Raw genomic sequence first — 20,986 nt, 5'->3', positions numbered from 1 at the left:
ACATGGCCTGATTAGGGGCAGTCAGCATGGCTTTTGTGCAGGGCAGGTCTCGTCTGACCAACTTGATTTTTTTTGAGGAGGTGACGAAGGCAACTGATGAGGGTAGGGCAGTGGATGTTGTCCACATGTATTTTACTGAGACAAGCTGATCCAGAAGATTAAGATGCATGGGATCTATGGTGACTTAGTAGTTTGGATTCAGAATTGGCTGGAGGTCTGTAAGCAGTGGTGCTCTGCAGGGTTTGGTGGTGGGGCCTTTAACTTACATGAAAATGTAGATGGGTGGGTTAGTAAGTTTGCAGATGACCTGAAGATTGTAGTTGTGGACAGTGTAGAGAGCTGTCGAAGGATACAGCAGGATATCGATCAGTTACAGATACAGGTGGAGAAAAGACAGATGGAGTTTAATCTGAGCAAGTGTGAGGTGTTGCACTTTAGGAGGTCAAATGTATGGGGAAGGTATAGAGTTAATGGCAGGACCTTTAACAGCATTGACATACAGTGCGATCTTGGGGCCCAGTCCACAGCTCACTGAAAGTGGCCACACAATCAGATAGGGTATGGTATGTTTGCCCTTATTTGTCAGGGCATTGAGCACAAGAGTCAGGAAGTCATATTGCAGCTATACAAAACATAGGCTAGGCCACACTTGGGATATTGCATGCAATTCTGATTGCCCCATTACAGGAGGGTTGTGGAGGCTTCAGAGAGGGTGCAGAAGAGGTTTACCAGGATTAGAGGGTATGAGATTAGAGGATATGAGCTATAGGGAGAGGTTGGACAAACTTGGATTGTTTACTCTGGAGCAGGGGCTGAGGGGAGACCTGAAAGAAGTTTATAAAATTACCAGAGGCAAAGATAAGGTAGACAGTGAGAATCTTTTTCCCCAGGGTAGAAATGTCAAGTGCTAGAAGACATGCATTTAAGGTGAGAGGGAGAAAAGATTAAAGGAGACGTGCAGGGTAAGTCTTTTTAAAAAAAGAATACATCGAGAGCGATGGGTGCCTGGAACGGGCTGCCGGGGTAGTGGTGGAAGCAGATACAATGGTGGCATTGAAGAGGCTGTTAGACAGACACATGAATATACAAGGAATGGAGGGATATGGATCATGTGCAGGCAGAGAAGATTTAGTTTAATTTGGCGTCGTGATCGGCACAGACATTGTGGGCCGAAGGGACTATTCCTGTGCTGTACTGTTTGTTCTATAATACTCCGAATATGGCCTAATCAAAGTTTTAAACAGCCGCGACAGGACTTCCCAACTCTTAATCTCAACACCCCGACCAATGAAGGCAAGTATCTGATACACCTTCTTTACCACCCTGCCTACCGTGTTGCCACTCCCAGGGAGCTATGGACTTGCACCCTAAGATGCCCTTTACATCAATGCTCCCAAGGATCCTGCTATTTACCATATACTTTCCTCTTAAATCTGACTTCCCAAAGTGCAACACCTCACACTTATCCAGATTAAACTCCATCTGCCATTTCTCGGCCCACATTTCCAACTGGTCTATATCCTTTGACAACAGCTGGGTAAGCAAAAAAACCATGTTACTAATTGGTGACAACACAAAACAACCTAGCTTAACAGAGAAATGGCAGAAGGTGGCAAGTTGTAGATGGGCCATTAACATAGCTGTAAAGATTTGGTTCACAACTTTTGCCTCCTCCCTCTCCCTTTCAGTGCCAACCGAGTTGGTTCATTTCAGACTCAATCTCATTCAGTGGGGTGAACAATGACAACTTGCTAATATACAAGATCTTAAAGAGATCAGCAAACTAGAAGCTCAAAGTGGACCTCCTCCAAGACTGATGGTGGGGATTTTCACTCTGCATCCTAACATGCTTTATACTTGCACTCTACTTGCATTTAGACAAACATGTAAGTCAGGAGCTTGATACATCAAGCCTGCTCTGCATTACTTCATATATGACTTCCCTGTGTTTCGCACCTGAGTGTTAAGAAATGCACCATCTCTTCAGTAGGTAGTGGCAGCAGTCATTCTGTGCACAGCAAGATCATGCTGATGAATGGCCAGCCAAGCTGTTGATATTCAGTATAACTTGAAGGGTTCATGGTTAGTACACTATGAAAACACACACAGCTCTTGCATATTAAGAATTATTCCTACAAACCAAGTTGTTGGAACCTTAATTTAACTGAAAAGGGCGGTGTCAATGATTGTGAACCTGAAGAACATTTTGTTCCCTAGCACTGCCGTCTGATTTATGATAAAAAAACACGGTTCTCCTCTCAAATAAACCAGTCAACATCAAATCCCACGTTCAAAATAGTTAACCAGCAAAGTAAGTACGCAGGATTCAAATCCAGCAGGTTTTGATGTGTAAATAAGCAGAACTTGTAAAGAAAATTAACAAGCCTCAAAACAGAAATATACACATAGAAGTACCTTGTCCAATGCGCTTCAAAAAATCCTGAGTAGTAAACTATAGTTGGGAGAAGGGCTGAGAAACACCACAGCAGGAGCGTTGGGAAAAACTGCGTTATGATGGGGTTCTGTCAAGACAAGAATAGAAAAGGAAGTTAGTTTGAATAGATTTGATGCTTGGAATTAAGTTGAAAGGTCATGATTTAGCACCGTCAAGTGGCAAATTTGGAAAGTGCAAATTCTGATGCCAAATCCCCAACTACAAATCTCAAGGCATGTTCCCTCTAAGGAGTGGAGACAAAGGCCAACATTTGGTCTTGACTACATTTGGATAAGTCTTTTGAGTCATGGTGGTGGTGGTGGTGGTTGGAGGGGGTGGGGGGGAGGGAAGAGAGAGAGGAAAAAAAAAGGTTCATTTGATTGGCAGCTACTTGCTGGCCGCAGTTGTCTTAGAAATTGTAGTGAGGCATCCAGATACTAAGGACCTTCATCATTTCCACATACTGTCTCCAATTGGCTGAACAGCCTTAATGAAGTAGGTAACTTTGTTTGCTTGAGTGTTCTGGTCTTTTGATGAGGGGACATTTTAAAAGGTTGATAACTGAAAAAAAATTTTGCTTAATTACTAAGGTGGACTTGGACTCAGGACAATTTGCCTTGAACATTTGGAGATTCTACAGAGACACGAATGAGGGGTTTAAACGCAAATCTGCATTTTGGTGCCCATGCAGTGGTGAAAGGTTTAGAGAACGAATTGCGAAGATGTGGGACAAGGTCATTTGTCAACAGGTACTTTTTTTTTTGCAGACTTTTTGCTAGCTTGTGATAGGCTCCCCACATGTACGGCGAACGTAGATTCACTGTAACCACAAAGGCAGCTGAACACCTTACTGCAAGTGATAAACACTTGGAAACACAGGACACAGAGAGATCACTGGAAGTTAGTTAATCGTTTGTAGATGCCTGAAACTTGCCTGATTTCTGATCATGAAGGCAGAATTCTTTTCTGAAACGTTGTAAGGTTATGTTTGGTTGTCCTTCCTTTCCAAGAGTGGATCTATACAAGGCCTTGAACAGACATATGTGGGCAATGGTGTCAATCACAAAATGGGGCAGGCAAGATGTTCTATTCTTGTTCTTCCTGAATATTTGACTGACAGCTACCTTTGCACAGCCCAGTGGGATTAATTATCCCTGCCATTCAGGAGAAAGATGAGAAGAAATTTCCTCATCCCATCCAAGAATGCTGTGGAGACTCAGTCGCTGTGCACTATCATGAGAAATTGATAGATTTCGGGATACTTTTATTGGAACAAGGATATGGGGTTAATGCTGCTGAGGTGAAAGATCAGCAAATGAGAGAGTAGAAGCCTTCTCCTTGTATTCTTATTATTAACTTATATTCCGATTAATTTCCTCTCAGTGGCAAGGGGATTGTGGAGCAAAACGAAAGCAATGTTTCTTTAAAGGAAATGAAATAGTGATACTCACGTTTAAATACTCAACGGGCTTTGTTACATTGAACTTGTCCATTGTTGTAATGATAATGGCCGGGGTGGTCAAGAAGAAGAGTAGAATGAAAAGGACAGAGTTGATGATGAAGCAGCGTAGCCACCAGGAAATTCCCCTCAGATACAAGTGTTCCCTGTGGAAATAAAAAAGTTCCATTTACCATAATGAATCCATAATACCCAGCTACCCAGTCCAGAATATGTTTGATGACAGAAGTAAATGTTCAGGCAAAGCAAGAATGTTGGATAGGACACATCCTCATTATATCCCAGAAAACTAAGTATCATCTGCCCACAAACCAGCAGCAGAGTGGATTCTGGTAACAAGCCCAATCCAACTGAGGCAAAGGGAATTGTGTCAATTCGAATATCACCATTTCTGCCCAGTTTCTGATGCTTGCTCTGTCTGCTTGGTTGGATCCCACCTCTGGCTATCCTCTTCCTGCTGTTCTAAACTTCTAGTCCCAACACAGTTGTAGGAGCCTCCCATGAAGGTGTCAGCAGTACTGTGTCTCAATCACTCAGGATTGGACACAGCTCTGTTGAAGCACAGCAATAATCTCATCTCCAGTATTAACACTTGCTGTCCACTACACTGGAAACTGCATTACAGGACATGGTTTTCATGTTTTATGATGCATCTCTTGGCCGAATACATACTCAGAGATACTCTAGGTAACTGGAGGAAAATGTTATACGAAAACACAGGGGTAACAACAGATTGAAAAACATACAGAACGTGAAAAGTAACTGGAAATGTAAGGGTTAATGGTGCGCAGCTATTATTGCTTCAACCATGGTATGACTATACTTATGACTGCAAGATGTGCAGGTGCTTGGGTGAAACAAAGAAGTGCTTAAGGCATATCTTGTTTTGCTAAAGTTTGCTGTCAGCAACTGCCCAAGTATGTGCAACTCTGCACGTAGGCATCTTTAAATTAAGTATATAAGGAGGGACACAAACATGTAAATCTTTGAGTGGGGATCAGTACAGAGCTCGGGTTACACTGTTTACTCTTTCTCTGTATCCCTCACTCCCGCTAGCGTTAAATAATAAAGCATTAGTTGTACGCTCCTTGGTTCTGCTGTTGGCTGCTTTATTACAGCGCGGGTCGACTTTCACAAGATGCCGTCGTGTTTCATTTCACATTCATCTATTTATCTTTAACTTGTTTCACTGACTGATGGGATGCAAGCTTGCACCTGTACAGAGTTCTCCACAGCAACAGTGATGCAGCAACTGAGGCTGGAACAGATGTAGTAGCCAACCTATGGCGATTCAGGTCCTAGTCTCACCGAGAAACTGTGGAAATCAGTAAGATCCTGTAGCTTTTACCCTTACCACCAGAAAATCACTATGAAAATGTAACTACGAAAGACCTTTGCAGAAACTATCACCCTTGTCTGTCTAATCAGCACTTAACAACAGCTCACAGCATGTGATTGACTCTTAATGTCCTTCAAGATGCCTAACAAGACACTAAACCAGCTGCAACAGGGGAAGAAAAATACGAGATGGATGTTTTGTTCGTGGCCCAGGCATTGGACAAAGTCAAGACTTGTAATGAGCTGGAAGAACAGCCTTTCAAGATCCTCATTTTATAGACTGCTACTTGAAGAGAGCAGTCTCACAGTATTGTTAAAAATCTGCCAGTCGGAATCCCAACTCTACGCCTTTCAACTTGTAATGATGAGAAAGGACGAGAGCAACAATACCATGTAAACACCAGCCTCAATTTTCCCTGCCTGTCACACAACAGTCCATCATCAGTGTGTTAAATTGTTGTACAATTACTTGCCTAATGCAACTACCACATGGCATGTGCTGGTTTTGAACTGCTCATTAAAATCTTCCAAGCACAAAATCAATACAGCCTTGCCAACACTTTGAATGCACGTGACTGATCAGCCAGTGGTGATTTCTGATGAAGCATCTTCCACCTGAAATATTAACCGTTTCTCTTCCCACAGATGCGGCCTGACCTGCTGAGTATTTCCAGCATTTTCTGTTTTTACCCAGTGGTGAACTTGGTTTATAATAACTCAGGATCATAAGTAGGTCCACTATGTTCTATGAATAGAAGAGAGCAGCACCTTACCAGTAAATGTTGTTGGGGTCAGGGGCATAGCTCACAGTCCAGTTTGAAGCATGAAGAAACTCACTGTTTGAAGACTGCTGCGGCTCTCCCCTGAATAAGCAGCCCTGACACTTGCAGGCATTAAAGTCTCTGAGAACTCTGTGGGAATAAAGTTCAAAATCTTTCTTGTAAAAAGTGTGTATAATTTATGTTCAATTTTTTTCCCTTGTGAATGCTGCTTATGTTAGGTTTATTAAATTGTTACTATTGTCACATATATCAAGGTACTGTGAAAAACTGTTTGCATATACAATAAGATAGACTCTTGACCTCAATCTACCTTATGACCTTGCACGTTATTGTCTGCCTGCACTGCATTTTCTCTGTAGCTGTAACACTATATTCTGAGTCCTGATGAAGGGTCTCGACCCAAGTCGTCGACCGTATTTCCCTCCACAGATGTTGCCTGACCTGCTGAGTTCCTCCAGCATTCTGTATGTTACACTACAGTGGCATGCGAAAGTTTGGGGACCCCTAGTCAAAATTTCTGTTACTGTGAATAGCTAAGCAAGTAAAAGATGACCTGATTTCCAAAAGGCATAAAGTTAAAGATGACACATTTCTTTAATATTTTAAGATTACTTTTTCTATTTCCATCTTTTACAGTTTCAAAATAACAAAAAAGGAAAAGGGCCCGAAGCAAAAGTTTGGGCACCCTGCATGGTCAGTACTTAGTAACACCCCCTTTGGCAAGTATCACAGCTTGTAAACGCTTTCTGTAGCCAGCTAAGAGTCTTTCAATTCTTGTTTGGGGGATTTTCACCCATTCTTCCTTGCAAAAGGCTTCTAGTTCTGTGAGATTCTTGGGCCATCTTGCATGCACTGCTCTTTTGAGGTCTATCCAGATTTTTGATGATGTTCAGGTCGGGGGACTGTGAGGGCCATGGCAAAACCTTCAGCTTGTGCCTCCTGAGGTAGTCCATTGTGGATCTTGAGGTGTGTTTAGAATCGTTATCCTGTTGTAGAAGCCATCCTCTTCATCTTCAGCTTTTTCTTTTACAGACGGTGTGATGTTTGCTTCCAGAATTTGCTGGTATTTAATTGAATTCATTCTTCCCTCTAGCAGTGAAATGTTCCCCATGCCACTGGCTGCAACACAAGCCCAAAGCATGATCGATCCACCCCCGTGCTTAACAGTTAGAGAGGTGTTCTTTTCATGAAATTCTGCACCCTTTTTTCTCCAAACATACCTTTGCTCACTGCAGCCAAAAAGTTCTATTTTAACTTCATCAGTCCACAGGACTTGTTTACAAAGTACATTAGACTTGTTTAGATGTTCCTTTGCAAACTTCTGACGCCGAATTTTGTGGTGAAGATGCAGGAAAGTTTGGAGTTTAGAAGAACGAGGGCTATTCATATTGAAACATCTGAGGTGACACAACTGGGTAGACATCAAGATATTTCCACTAGTGGGAGATTCGCAAATGAGGGGACATAGTTACAAGATTACGGGTCTGTCATTTAAAATTGAAGCACGTAGGAACTTTTCACAGAGGATAGTGAATCTCCAGAATCATTGGAGACATTTAAAGTAGAAGATAAACTTTTGAAAGATCTGGGAATTCAGGGTAATAGGGAACTAGCACAGAGAAGCTCCTTAACAGATCAGCCATGAAGGGCAGGGCAGGCTTGAGGGGACGAGTGGCATACTCCTGCTATTTTCTTATGTTCTTTCAAGTGGCTGACTCCCGATTATAGTAACTGGCAAGATTTAAAAAGACGATTCGCCTCGGGTTCTTAAATTTGTGTCCTCGGATTACCAATCCTTCAGCCACTAGATACAACTTCTCATCATTTACTCTATCAAAACACTTCTTAATTTTGAAAGCCATTATCAAATATTCACTTAGACTTCCAAGCTTGATACATATGCTGTTCATGAAAACGAATACCCCGATTCCCAAAACTATTGCGGTAAATCTCCCCTGCACCCTCTCCAATGCTCTGACATTCTTCCTTATCGTGGTGCCCACAATGTGGTGCAATATTTCAGCTGGTATCCAACCTTTGTTTTTATGAAGTTTTAGCAGAAATTACTCGATTTTGTAATCCGTATCCATTTATAACGCTGGTCTGAAGTTACCAACCTGCGTTGCTACCTTCAAATACCCGGGTTTCTATACATTTAAGTGGCTGTGGTCCTGAAGTCTTTTTGAAATTAAATTATTTAGTTTATATTGCCACTCTATTTAAAATACATGATTTTACTCTTCACGATGTTAAACTAGACAGGATCAGTCATTTGGCCCACCAAGCCCACACTGACCATCAAGAACCCACTTTACACCAATCCCTTGCCAAATCCCCATCAACTCCCCCAGATTCTACGACGCACTTACATGGTAGGGGCAATTTTCATTCGCCAGTAAACCTACCAATCGGCACCTCTTTGGAATGTGGGAGGAAGCTGGAGCGTCCAGAAGAAACCCATGTGTTCACAGGGAGAACGTGCCAACTCCACACAGAGAGCACCAGACGTCGGGATCGAACCTGAGTCACTGGTGCTGCGAAGCGCCAGTTTTAGTAGCTGTGCTGTCTTATACGAGTATATTCCATCAGTCTGTCGTCTTGAATGGTGTTGTTCTCTGCACAGGTTTATAACTTTCCTAATATCATATCATCTGCAAGCTTCAAAATTATGCCATGGATACTCAAGTCTGAACCACAGAAGTGCATGTGGCATACACTGTGCTCGTGGGTGTTTAAATAGGAAATTAAATCAGTTTTTCTAACATTACTACATTCATCAAACTCCACTGTCGTCCTCCTTTTGCTAGCTGTCTCTCTGTAATACTCAGTTATTGCTACAAAAGCTGAATTGTTATTCTTGCTTCATGCTGTCAGTCACTTGTTACCATCTGCCATTTACATTTGAACAGCTCATCTTTGCTTCAACACCAGGAATGACCCTGCAGATGCAAAGATCTCCCTTTCTTTAGGCCGAGTCTGTCCACAATGCTCAGATTTGTAAGGCTGACTCACCGAGCTGCTGCTGCTTCATCGTGGAATGTTACGAAAGCCATGCCAAGTGGTTTCTCGTACACTTTTTCCTTCTCTTTCATGTACTCCTCCTTCAGTTTCTGTTCCAATTTGGTGTAGTATTCCACTGCGTTTTCCTGGAGAAACAAAATGCTTGCCGTAACTATAGGCAAGAAATTCCTACTGGAAATAAGCCCAAAATGTTTTGCTGAATGTAGGTTTGCTGATTTGGCATTCACACATTAGTAATGTCGGCAATTTGTTCAACGTGGAACCAAGGACTCCCCTCCCACTGAGATTATCAATGGGGGAAAATGAAATACATTATATAAACACATTGTATTTCATCTTGAGGAGTAGAGGTTTACATGCAACGTAGGTATACCGGGAGCATCCCTTCTCACATACAAAGAGGCAACTTCAACTCACTTTCAAATTTATTCACAGCACAGGTTGGCCCAATGTGTGTACACACTGTCACCTATTGGTCCAATACTATTTTGCCATCAGAAAGCTACAAGTTCTACTCAAGAATCAGAATCAAATTTATTATCACTGACTTATATGTAGTGAAATTTGTTAGTTTGTGGTAGTACAGTGCAAAGATATAAAATTACTATAAATTACAAAATAAATAGTACAAAAAAGGAATAACAAAGTAGTGTTCATGGACCATTCAGAAATCTAATGGCGGAGGGCAAGAAGCTGTTCCTAAATCATTGAGTGTGGGTTTTTATGCTCTTGTACTACCTCCCCAACGGTAGTAACGAGAAGGGCATGTCCTGGATGGTGAAAGCCCTTAGTGATGGATGCCGCCTTCTTTAGGCACCGCCTCTTGAAGTTGTCCTCAATGGCAGGGAAGGTTGTGCCTGTGATGGAGCTGGCTGAGTCTACAACCCTCTGCAGCCTCTTGCGATCCTGTGCATTGGAGCCTCCACACCAGGCTGTGATGCAACCAGTCAGAATGCTCTCCACTGTACATCTACAGAAATTTGTGAGAGTGTTTAGTGACACACCGAATCTCCTCAAACTGCTAATGAAGTAGAGCCACTGGCGAGCCTTCTTCATGATTGCATCAATGTGTTGGGCCCAGGATCGGTCCTCTGAGATGTTGACACCCAGGAACTTGAAGCTGCTCACCCTTTCTGCCACTGACTCCTCAATGAGGACTGGTGTGTGTTTTCCCAACTTGCTCTTCCGGAAGTCCACAATCAATTCCTTGGTCTTGCTGACATTGAGTATGAGGTTGTTGTTGTGACACCACTCAACCAGCCAACCTGTCTCGCTCTCGTATGCCTACTCATTGCCATCTGAGATTTTACCAACAACAGCGGTAAAACCTCAGTTACTCAAACCTAACAATCCAAGCAGATCTACAAGTTAAATCGCAGCCCACCGCCCCTCAGTTGGATGCAAAAGGTCCCATGGAACACTTAGAAAGAAAAACAGACAGGTTGCCATGGGCATCACTAAAAAAAATTAGCATGACTTCCTGTGTGCAAATTGGCTAATGAAGTTCCTTAACTATATTGTGCAAATTTATTATGGCAATGGAGAGGGTGCAGAGGAGATTCACCAGGAAGTTGCCTGGGATGGAGCATTTCAGTTCGAGGAGAGGCTGGGTTTGTTTTGCTTGGAGTGGGAGGTGGCTGATGGAGGTGTACAAAATCATGAGGGGGCATAGATAGGGTAAATAATATAAGACTTTCCCCTACAGCAGAGGCATCCAAAGCTAGAGGGCACAGGCTTAGGGCAAGAAGATTAGAGGAGATGCGAAGAAGAACTTTTTCACCCAGTGGTTGGAATCTGAAACGCACTGCCTGAGGGAATGGAGGAGGCAGGAACTCTCACATTCAACAAACACTTGAATCGCCAAAGTACAGAAGGCTATGAGCCAAGTGCTGGTAAGTGGGATTAGTAAAGATAGGCATTTGATGGTTGGCATGGATGTGGTGGGCTGAAGAGCCTCTTCCTGTGCTGTACGACTCTATAAAGGAAACTACAAGTCAAAAGAACTTCACTGTCTGTAGTGCTTTGGGACAATCTGAGGAAATGAAATGTACTATGGAAATAGCTTTTACCCTTTATCCTTTTACGCAATTAGGAAAATGCATACACACTTTCTGGGAGGGATCACTGGACAGTAATAAGGTGAACAAAATCTGACTGCTTGCTCTTCCACATGGCGACAGGATCACAATCCAAGCTGATGCAACACCAGGCCAGTCTCCTCAGGAAGATTTTGCAGAGATAGCATATTTACAAGCAACAAACAATCTGCTGTAGGAACTCAGTGGGTTGAGCAGCATCTGTGGGAGGAAAGGAATTGTCGACACTTCTGGTTGAAACCCTGCATCGGGGCAGATCAGGGTCCTGACGCAGGGTTTTGGCCCGAAACACTGACAACTCCTTTCCTCCCACAGATGCTGTTCGACCTGCTGAGTTCCTCCAGCAGATGCGTGTTGCTCCAGATTCCAGACCTGCAGTCTCTTGTGTCTATCAAAGTAGTTGTTGACTCTTGCCTGATGCTACCACCAGCCCATTATCTGATACGATTCAGATTCTTCCCAACATTCATCCATTCAATGAGAATCGGTTTGCTCGTCAGAATCAGTTCACCTACCTGCTCGCAGCCTTTGACAACACAGCAGCACAGCTGACCGCAGGGCTTGGGATAAATCATAACTGGCGTTTCCTCTTTAGAATAGTACAATCGGCTACGCTCAGCTTTTCGCCTAAAGTGCAGCAACAGAACACACACAGAATGAACAAAGTCAAGGGAGTACACACAGTGGCATATACTTTTGTGGGAACACTCAGGCACATCAGTACAACTTGGAATGCTAGCAACATTAATATCCGGCCATGAACTATGGACCCTCGCTGTACAATGCAGTGGGATCTACGATTCATTGAATTTGCTCCACAGATAGAGTAAGCCTTCAGGGGTACGCGGCCTACACAAGAATACAACAACATATTGGACTGGTCACCAAGACGTCATGTTTCAGATTCCACCTTGCAAGCTGTGAAGGTGATTACAGGAAGCTGGCAGGTTGTGTTCCAGTACCAGGAGACTGACCATGAAAGTTGCCACTGTGGTAAAAAGCCAATTGGCACACCATGAAAAGGAAGTGGTCATTGCTACTCCATAATGGGTAGCTGACAATGGCCAGCAACTTGCTCGGAAGCGCTGGCATTGCCCAGTCCAAATGCCACAAGTTTTGAGACCCAAGACTCCCACATGACAGGGCAGAATACATAATACAATTGAGTCTCTGCATTAAATTAGTTCATCCACATCTGGAATTCTGATAGCTTTTACAGACACTGGCTCAGGGTGAACGTTACTTGTCTGCTTAGGCACAAACTGCAAAGGTCAGCTACATAATAAGACGTTTCCTAAGACCTGGAAGTACTCATAAATGGCACTAACAAGTCACATCTAGAGAAACTGTTTACATTGGATTTCTTCTTTTAAGGCAGACAATTGGGATTGAAGATGAGTTGCTTCCATTCTGATTTTTTAGGTTCTGAGGTGGCTAATGACAACAGTGTGGGAACTTCCACACCGAGGGCGGTTTGTGAGGTGGCGTGTTCCTTCTGTCTCTTACACAGGGCTTCTGTGTTCTTTTGCATGGCTCGCCATGGGCCCTGGTACCGCACTGAACACTGATTCATTACTGTGCACTTCAAGTCCAAACACACAGGCAGTCACCGCACTGTACTTTAGAAATGTGCCAGGAACCTGGTGCACCAGGGGCAAGGAGTCACTCAGCTTGGAGAGGCTGCCCGTGAGACAGTGTTGGGTAGGCCTGGGCGAGAGGTGTGTGTGCTGAGTACAGTGAGTTCGGGCGTTGCTGGGGACTAGCAGTACCATGAGTCAGAGTCACTTAGCATGGAAACAGGCCCTTCGGCCCAACTCATCCATGCCAACTGTGTTGCCCAGCGAGCTAGTCCCATCTGCCAGTGTTTGGCCCATAGCCCTCTAAACCCCTCCTTATCCATGTACTTATCTAGATGGCTTTTAAATGTTGCAAATATGCCCTTCTCAACCACTATTTCTGGCAGCTCGTTCCAAATATGCACCACCCTTTGTGTGAAGTTGCCCCTGATGTCCCTTTTAAATCTCTCGCCTCTGATCTTAAGCCTATGCCCTCCACCCCCTCCCTGGAAAGAAGACTGTTTTCACCCTGACTGTGCACCTCATGACCTTATATACCTCTATCAGGTCACCTCTTAATCTCCTTCATTCCAGGGAATAAAGTCCTACTCTATGCAGCCTCTCCTTGTAACTCAGGCCCCCAAGTCCAGGCAAGATCCTGGTAAATCTTTTCTGCACTTTCTAGTTTAATAAAGTCTTTCCTATTAACAGGGTGACCAAAACTGTACACAATACTCCAAGTGCAGCCTCACCAGTGTCTTATACAACTGCAAAATATCTTCCCAACTCTTATATTCAATGTCCTGACTGATGAAGGCCAGCGAGCCAAACGCCTTCTTCACCACCCTATCTACCTGTGATGCCGCTTTCAGTGAACTTTGCACTTGCCCACCTAGGTCCCTCTGGTCCATAGCACTCCCCAGGGACCTATTATTCACTCTACAAGTCCTACCCTGGTTAGATCTCCCAAAATGCAATAACTCACAGTTATGTGGAATGAAAGACATTTGCCAATCCTCAGGCCACATACCTAGCTGATCAAGATCCTCTTGTAATTTTCCATAACCTTCTACACGATCTACACCACCAGCTATTTTAGTATCATCTGCAAATTTACTAACTACGTTTTGTACATTCACATCCAAATCGCTTATAATAAGTGATGAATTACAATCCAAATCGTTTATATACATTACAAACAAACACCTGTTCTGTGTGTTGACAGACTGCCTGGTCCAATAGTCTATGCGATGGAAGATGCTGTCTCCTCGCTTTATTTGGCTTCATAGCTCTCCCCAGCCTTGGGATTAATCTGTGGTAACACACACTCAGAAGCTAGTAAACATTGTTGAGTATGTCACTACAGAGAAATCCCAGGCTGGGGAGAGCTGTGCAGCCAAGTAAAGGGGGGAGGTGGGTGCTCCCGTTGCATCCGATAGGAGGTGATCAGAGCCTGTAGGATCCAGGTGGTTTATTGACAAATGGAGTGTTTGCTGTCAGTTCCCAACAATAATCCACACTCCCTGTGCTGGCCAGGGTGCAACCCTGAGCCCTGCACCTCAGTATTGAGCATTATGGCCTCCTGCACTGCCAGGAGAATTCCAAGCGCAAACTGCAGGAACAGTACGTCATTTTCCGTCCTTAATATCACCTCCTACTACATTCGGTGCTCCAAGTGTGGCCTCCTCTACATTGGCGAGACCAAATGCAGACTAGGTGGCCGTTTCGCAGAACACCTGCGCTCCGTCCCTAACTGCGACCTACATCTCTCCGTTGCCAGTCACTTCAACTCCCCCTCCCACACTATCACTGATATGTCAGTCCTCGGCCTCCTCCACTGCCAGGAGAATTCCAATCACAGACTGGAGGAACAGCACCTCATTTTCCGTACTCTGCTCTCATTACTGAGCAGCTGCATTGCTCACCCCAGCGCACCCAACAGCAGCCTTAACAGGTCGTGTCTCCACACAGAGGACTGGAATAACTCGTTGCTGCAGCAGTGTCAGCAGAGGGTGGGATGTTGTGCCAGGTGGCCTGCACAAAAGCACATAGAAAGGGTAGGGGGCAGGAGCTTGCACCAGATCCTTAGCACACCAGTACTATCTGTAGCATGCCTCTTTGTGCTTAAAGCTACAGTAACCCCCTTTAGTACTAATTCTATTAGTGCTTCCCGTTCCAGGGAACGTATCTCCAGTACTAAGAGTCCAGTGCACCATGGCCCCAAAATGACAAGGGGATGTTGTTAGATGAACTAAAATGGTAGCATCTGGTCCTGCGCATAGCAACGTAACAAATGTCAAAATACATTTTCAGAAAACAACCAGTTTATGGTTTGAATAAACATACCGAACAGTACAATCGATACAAGAGCGAGGCAGAGAATTAACTACCGAACTATCACAAGAGAAAGATGGGAGGTCACTTACTGATCTGCACTGAGGCGCATTAACTTTGCCACGTTATAGCAGAGTCGGGCTTCATAAACAGGACAGTCTGGGTAAGCTTCCCTGTAATGAACAGAGTATCAATTAATCCAAGGCAAAGATCATAACCTAATTTATGAGTTGGAATGCAAAGTTTTAATTTTCAGACCAACTATCTTCACCAACTCCTGATTCATGGACTGAAGTAAATTAGTTCAGCTTCTCATTAGTTTCTATTAGATGGGGAAAGCTTTTAGAATGAATCAACCAGAGAAAATGAGCAGCCACATGGGGTGGCCTACACCAGTGCTGGAGATCAGGTTTGATCAAGCTTGAGTTTTTTGACAAGGTAGAGTGGGTGGCTGCAGGCAGTGCCATTGATGTACGTATGGATTTTCAAAAAACAGAGTATCAATGATTAAGCTCATCAATAGTAAAGCAGTTGAAACTGTACTTACTGGAAGTGTTGTTTTATTTTCTCAGTTTCAGCATATTTTGATAATCCATTTATAAATAAAGTGCGTTTTACCTGCAAAAAAAAGATACTTAAAAATGTCAAATGTTTCAACATAACGGACTGTTTCAAACAGCAGTTCAAAACCACATTTCCAATTACTGATTTGATCTCTAATTTAGATGTGGCTGATCTCCAACTGTAATAACAACTATGAAACCATGGGGTTTTTTTTGGGCTAATCAGATTGCTGTGCATTCTTAAAAAATTTACAGTCCTCTGGAGGTGTGCATGCCGTCCAGCTTTCCACTGTCTAGGCTTTAGGCTCTGGAATTGTTCCCTAAATCGCTTACCGTCTCTTCTCAAAAGGTGGCACTTCAACTCTGCCTCACCCAGCCAGCCCTTTTGTAGCAGTGTCAAATATGATCACTCCAAGTACCACCTTAAGTCGTTTCATATTAAAAGCACTGTGTAAATGTCAGCTGGCATTGATAGATGAAGGTAAAATACAGAAGTAAGATACTTCCCCATAAGTAAACAGATCAGAAGGGCGGCAAGCTGAGTAATTATTTGCAATTTTAGAACGTAGAACAGTACAGCACAGGAACAGGCCCTTCAGCCCACGCCGAACTAATTAAACACCTAACTGAACTAATCCCTTCTGCCTACACAAGGTCCATATCCCTCTGTTTTCTGCACATCCAAACGCCTATCTAAGAGCCTCCTAAACACCTCTATTGTATCTGCCTCTTGCCCCGCGCACCTCCTCTGAACTTACCTCCTCTCATCTAAAATGCATGCCCTCTAGTATTAGACATTGACCCTGCAGAAAAAGATACCAGCTGTCTACTCTCTCAATGCAATGAACCATCAGCTCTCCCCACTCCCAGCCAAGGCCACCGCAGAGAAAACAATCCTATAAATCGGCTACTTTTAAGCTACTATGGCTTGCTGCAATCAAATAGAGTGGGGACACCCAAACTGTGGTCCACAACTCCTCTTGGATTGGCCTCTGAAGATGTTTCAACATTCAGTTCCCAAGGCTACTGCAGGCAGCACAGAGGAACAGAATTGTATTGGATGGGGAGAGGTTGGGATTCAAAGACAGGACCATGGAGAGAACTGTTGGGTTTCTGACAGAGGGCTGGGCAGTGAGTTGGGTTTGAGAGCTCACCAGACAGGAGGTTAGGCATGGGGGATGGATACTACATTATGACTGGGTGAGGTTGGGCAGATGATGCCAGGGATACTGAGGACATTGCGAGTGAGATTGAGAGCGAGGACCATCACCAATACTTGAAAGATGAAAAGAACCACTTACATGGGGGAAGGTGGATGCTGTGGACTTCAAGGAGCTGTATAGGTATCATGGAATGACTCAACACTGAAGCCAGCCTGTGTTGAGTAGCTCCATGATACTTATACAGTTCCTTGAAGTCCAGTTAAGACCTGGTTCAGCTTTCTCTGTCTTGCTATTGCAGAATTCTGAGCAGGTGACATCAATACCATCCATGGTGTACAGTCCAAGGACCATACATATTAATATCTAGTTTAAAATAATAAAGCTATGGCCAGGTAGAAGCCAAACATTGCAACTTCTGCTTATCACGTCAAAAGTTTTGAAACAGCAATGGACCTTAAGTTTATTTCTCGAAAAGCGCCCTGATTAACCTGAACAGTTTATAAGCGGAGTCCATTATCAACAGGGAAAAAAGATCTATACGTCAAAGCACTCAGTCTTTTTCCCAGGGTTGGGGAATTCAAGAACTAGGAGGGCATAGGTTTAAGGTGAGAGGGGAAAGATTTAATAGGAACTTGAGGCAACTTTGTTTTAAAAATACATACATACACAAAAGGTGATCAGTATGTGGAACGAGCTGCCAGAGGAAGTGGTTGAGGCAGGTACAGTAACAACTTTTAAAAGATGGTACAGGGATTGGAAAGGTACAGGGGCAGGTACAGGGTTTGGAAAGGTTCAGAAGGTTATGGGCCAAATACTGGCAAAAGGGACTAGCTTGGATGGGGCATTTTGGTCAGCATGGACCAGTTGGGCCTAAGGGCCTGTTTCCATGCTGTATGACTATGACTCAAATTTGTTGGATGATCGCTTGCTTTTATAGCATGGTGGGGCTTCACAGGCTTGGGCTTGATTCTTATCTTGGGCACAGTGTGGAGCTGGCACGTCCTCCCTGCGAGTGTAGGCTTCAGCTGAATGCTCTGGTTTCCTCCCACATCCCATAAGCTGATAGGTTAATTGGTTACTGTGAGCTGCCCATTAGTGTAGGTAGGTAGCATACGAGTCAAAGGAGAGCCGATGGTATGTGAGAGAAAATAAGTTGCAGGGCTACGGGGAAATGGGAATGATGGGACTGCTCTGTAGGGAGCCAGCAAGGACTCAGTGGGAGAGGGTTTCCTGTGTGGTAACCAATTTGCCATGTGTCTACTAAGACAGCAGGTTTCTTTTGGTATTTATAGGCACCTATTTACACTATCCATAAGAATCTGTACCCAAAGTTTGCCTGCAGGAAGCACGTTAACTCATAGCTCTACCTCAGTTTCAGCCTTTTTTCCTCCAACCAAATTCCTTCAGAGAGAAAAAAAAATTCCTCATTTGTGATTCCACTGATTTTGCCTTCCTCCTGGACCCCTCCCAACCCATAAACACCTCCTGGCCTTTCCAAAGAGGGGTTGGACTGAGCTTGTCTTGATTTGTACTGGATCCCGTAAGAAACATGATGGTTGGGCAATTTACTTCAGATGTCGAATGGAGACTCAGTTGCAGCTACCGATCTCTTAATGTATAGGAGAAATTAATAATGTAATAGAATCTGACGATCCAGATCCCAATCAACTGGCTAATAGCGACTACAATGGATTCAAGTATATTTCATTGCAACACTTACCAAATCATCTTCTCTGTAGTGCATTTTTGAAGTATGTCGTCTCATGCTATAGACAGTGAGAAGCAGATACAGGAAAGAGAAGACTGTGTGGAGCCATAGCAGGTTATTCCTTTTATAAAAATGGGAAAAGATTAGAGAGATGAGTCAAAGGAACAATCAATGCCATGCAAATTGGTCTAAAATACCATTTAAACTCAAAACAAAATCTATAATACCTAAAGGGTTAACATAGCAAAGCTTTTCATCTACACCCTCACCTTATCATCATGGTTAATTGATTTTTTAAAAATAGAAAATTGTTTTGCAGTTCCCACATACCTAGCTGCTTCTGGCAGAAGTTTTGGTTCGCCCTGCATTTTAACTCTGATGACCCTCGCTCCAAATTTTAGATCAAGGCTGAGAGGTTGCACCTGAAGTGGGTGGCTGGAAGGGATAGCTGCTGCTTTGTTGACAGTGTTGGAGCAGCTACAGTTAACATGAGTGCAGTGGCTGCCAGTGGATCCAACAACATTAATAGCTCACAAAATAAGTTAACTCATGGAACAGTACAGCACAATACAGGCCCTTCGGCCCACAATGTTGTGTCGACCGTTAAACCTCACCTAAGGCTATCTAACCCCTTCCCCCCACATATCCCTCTATTTTAAACTCCTCCATATGCTTATCTAGTAATCTCTTGAATTTGACCAATGTACCTGCCTCTACCACCGCCCCAGGCAGCACATTCTATGCCCCAACCACTCTCTGGGTAAAAAACCTCCCTCTGATATCTCCCTTGAACTTCCCACCCATTACTTTAAAGTCATGCCCTCTTGTACTAAGCACTGGTGCCCTGGGAAAGAGGCGCTGGCTGTCCACTCTATCTATTCCTCTTAATATTTTGTACACCTCTATCATGTCTCCTCTCATCCTCCTTCTCTCCAAAGAGTAAAGCCCTAGCTCCCTTAGTCTCTCCTCATAATGCATACTCTCGAAACCAGGCAGCATCCTGGTAAATCTCCTCTGCACCCTTTCCAATGCTTCCACATCCTTCCTATAATGAGGTGACCAGAACTGGACACAGTACTCCAAGTGTGGTCTAACCAGAGTTTTGTAGAGCTGCATCATTACCTCGCAGCTCTGAAACGCGATCCCACGACTTATGAATGCTAACATCCCATAAGCTTTTTTAACTACCCTATCCACCTGTGAGGTAACTTACAGGGATCTGTGGATATGAATCCCCAGATCCCTCTGCTCCTCCACACTACCCAGAATCCTGCCATTAACCTTGTACTCCGCCTTGGAGTTTGTCCTTCCAAAGTGTACCACCTCACATTTCTCCGAATTAAACTCCATCTGCCACTTCTCAGCCCAACTCTGCATCCTATCAATGTCCCTCTGCAATTTTCAACAATCCTCCACACCATCCACAACACCACCAACCTTTGTGTCGTCTGCAAACTTGCCAACCCACCCTTCCACCCCCTCATCCAAGTCATTGATAAAAATCACGAAAAGCAGGGGTCCCAGAACCGATCCTTGTGGGACACTGCTAGTCACAGCCCTCCAATCCGAATGCACTCCCCCCACCACAACCCTCTGCTTTCTACAGGCAAGCCAATTCTGAGTCCACACGGCCAAGCTTCCCTGGATCCCAAGCCCTTTGACCTTCTGAAGAAGCCTACCATGTGGAACCTTGTCAAATGCCTTACTAAAATCCACGTAGACCACATCTACTGCACTACCCTCATCAATCTGCCTGGTCACCTCCTCAAAGAACCCTATCAGGCTTGTGAGACATAATCTGCCCTTCACAAAGCCATGCTGGCTGTCCCTGATCAGACCGTGATCATGGGGAGGATAGATTTGTAAGGCAAGATATCATCAATAATTGTCAAACATATTTCTGGTCTTAATTTGCATTTATTCAGTGTAACAATCACCATATACACCAGCTCAAACTTAGCTCTGCGTTTCAGGACACCCCCCCCCCCCCCCCCCCCCCCCCTTCCCCACTACAGTAACACTCCGATAACCTGCTATTCAATTGTTTGGAAATCCTGACAGATCGGTACCCAACTCACCAGGACCTCATACCCATGCTCCTTGGGGCTCTGAGTTTTTCCAAGGAGTGTGGGGAATGGGGGCCCTGGTGAGCTGAGTTTTCCCACACTCCCTTCAAATTCACTCATGTTTCTCATTTTACCTTTAACACACTAGGCTCACTGCTTTATTTTTTTTTAAGGATGTTCCACAGTAGTATAATAAAAACAGTCAATTAAAAGGAGTTACATCTAATAGACAGGAAAATCTACTAGCACCAAAGCCCTGAAGATTCCAGAGTTTTATTATACTGAGTGTTCCTTTCCCCGGTGTTAATATTATGAGAAAAATGCTGTTGCTTTACAAGCAGTTAGAAAACCCACAAGTTCTGGATGTTTTCATTCCCTACCAAGCAAACCGGTTAAAGGTGGACTGGTAGAAACCTCTTGTGCAAGTCTACATTGCTCCAATGGTTTAGTGGATTTGTAGGACAGG

General features: G+C 43.9%; 1 protein-coding gene across 4 annotated transcripts in view; it reads right to left on the bottom strand.

Annotated features, from left to right (window-relative positions):
• LOC127574799 (CSC1-like protein 2) overlaps window positions 1-20,986 on the bottom strand; it is a 156,979-nt gene that overhangs the window by 40,610 nt on the left and 95,383 nt on the right. For all 4 annotated transcript variants that reach the window (XM_052024162.1, XM_052024163.1, XM_052024165.1 and 1 more), the window contains 8 exons: window positions 18,467-18,575; window positions 15,568-15,638; window positions 15,113-15,193; window positions 11,646-11,757; window positions 9,026-9,159; window positions 6,005-6,142; window positions 3,886-4,039; window positions 2,416-2,522 (listed from right to left, as the gene is read on the bottom strand). In XM_052024162.1, coding sequence (XP_051880122.1) covers window positions 2,416-2,522; window positions 3,886-4,039; window positions 6,005-6,142; window positions 9,026-9,159; window positions 11,646-11,757; window positions 15,113-15,193; window positions 15,568-15,638; window positions 18,467-18,575 — 906 coding nt within the window. The remainder of the gene's footprint in view (window positions 1-2,415; window positions 2,523-3,885; window positions 4,040-6,004; window positions 6,143-9,025; window positions 9,160-11,645; window positions 11,758-15,112; window positions 15,194-15,567; window positions 15,639-18,466; window positions 18,576-20,986) is intronic.

This window comes from Pristis pectinata, chromosome 10 (genome assembly GCF_009764475.1).
Source record: "Pristis pectinata isolate sPriPec2 chromosome 10, sPriPec2.1.pri, whole genome shotgun sequence".
NCBI classification, from domain to species: domain Eukaryota; kingdom Metazoa; phylum Chordata; class Chondrichthyes; order Rhinopristiformes; family Pristidae; genus Pristis; species Pristis pectinata.
Note: the sequence above shows the minus strand (reverse complement) of the source record. Positions and strands in the feature narration are given on the sequence as shown.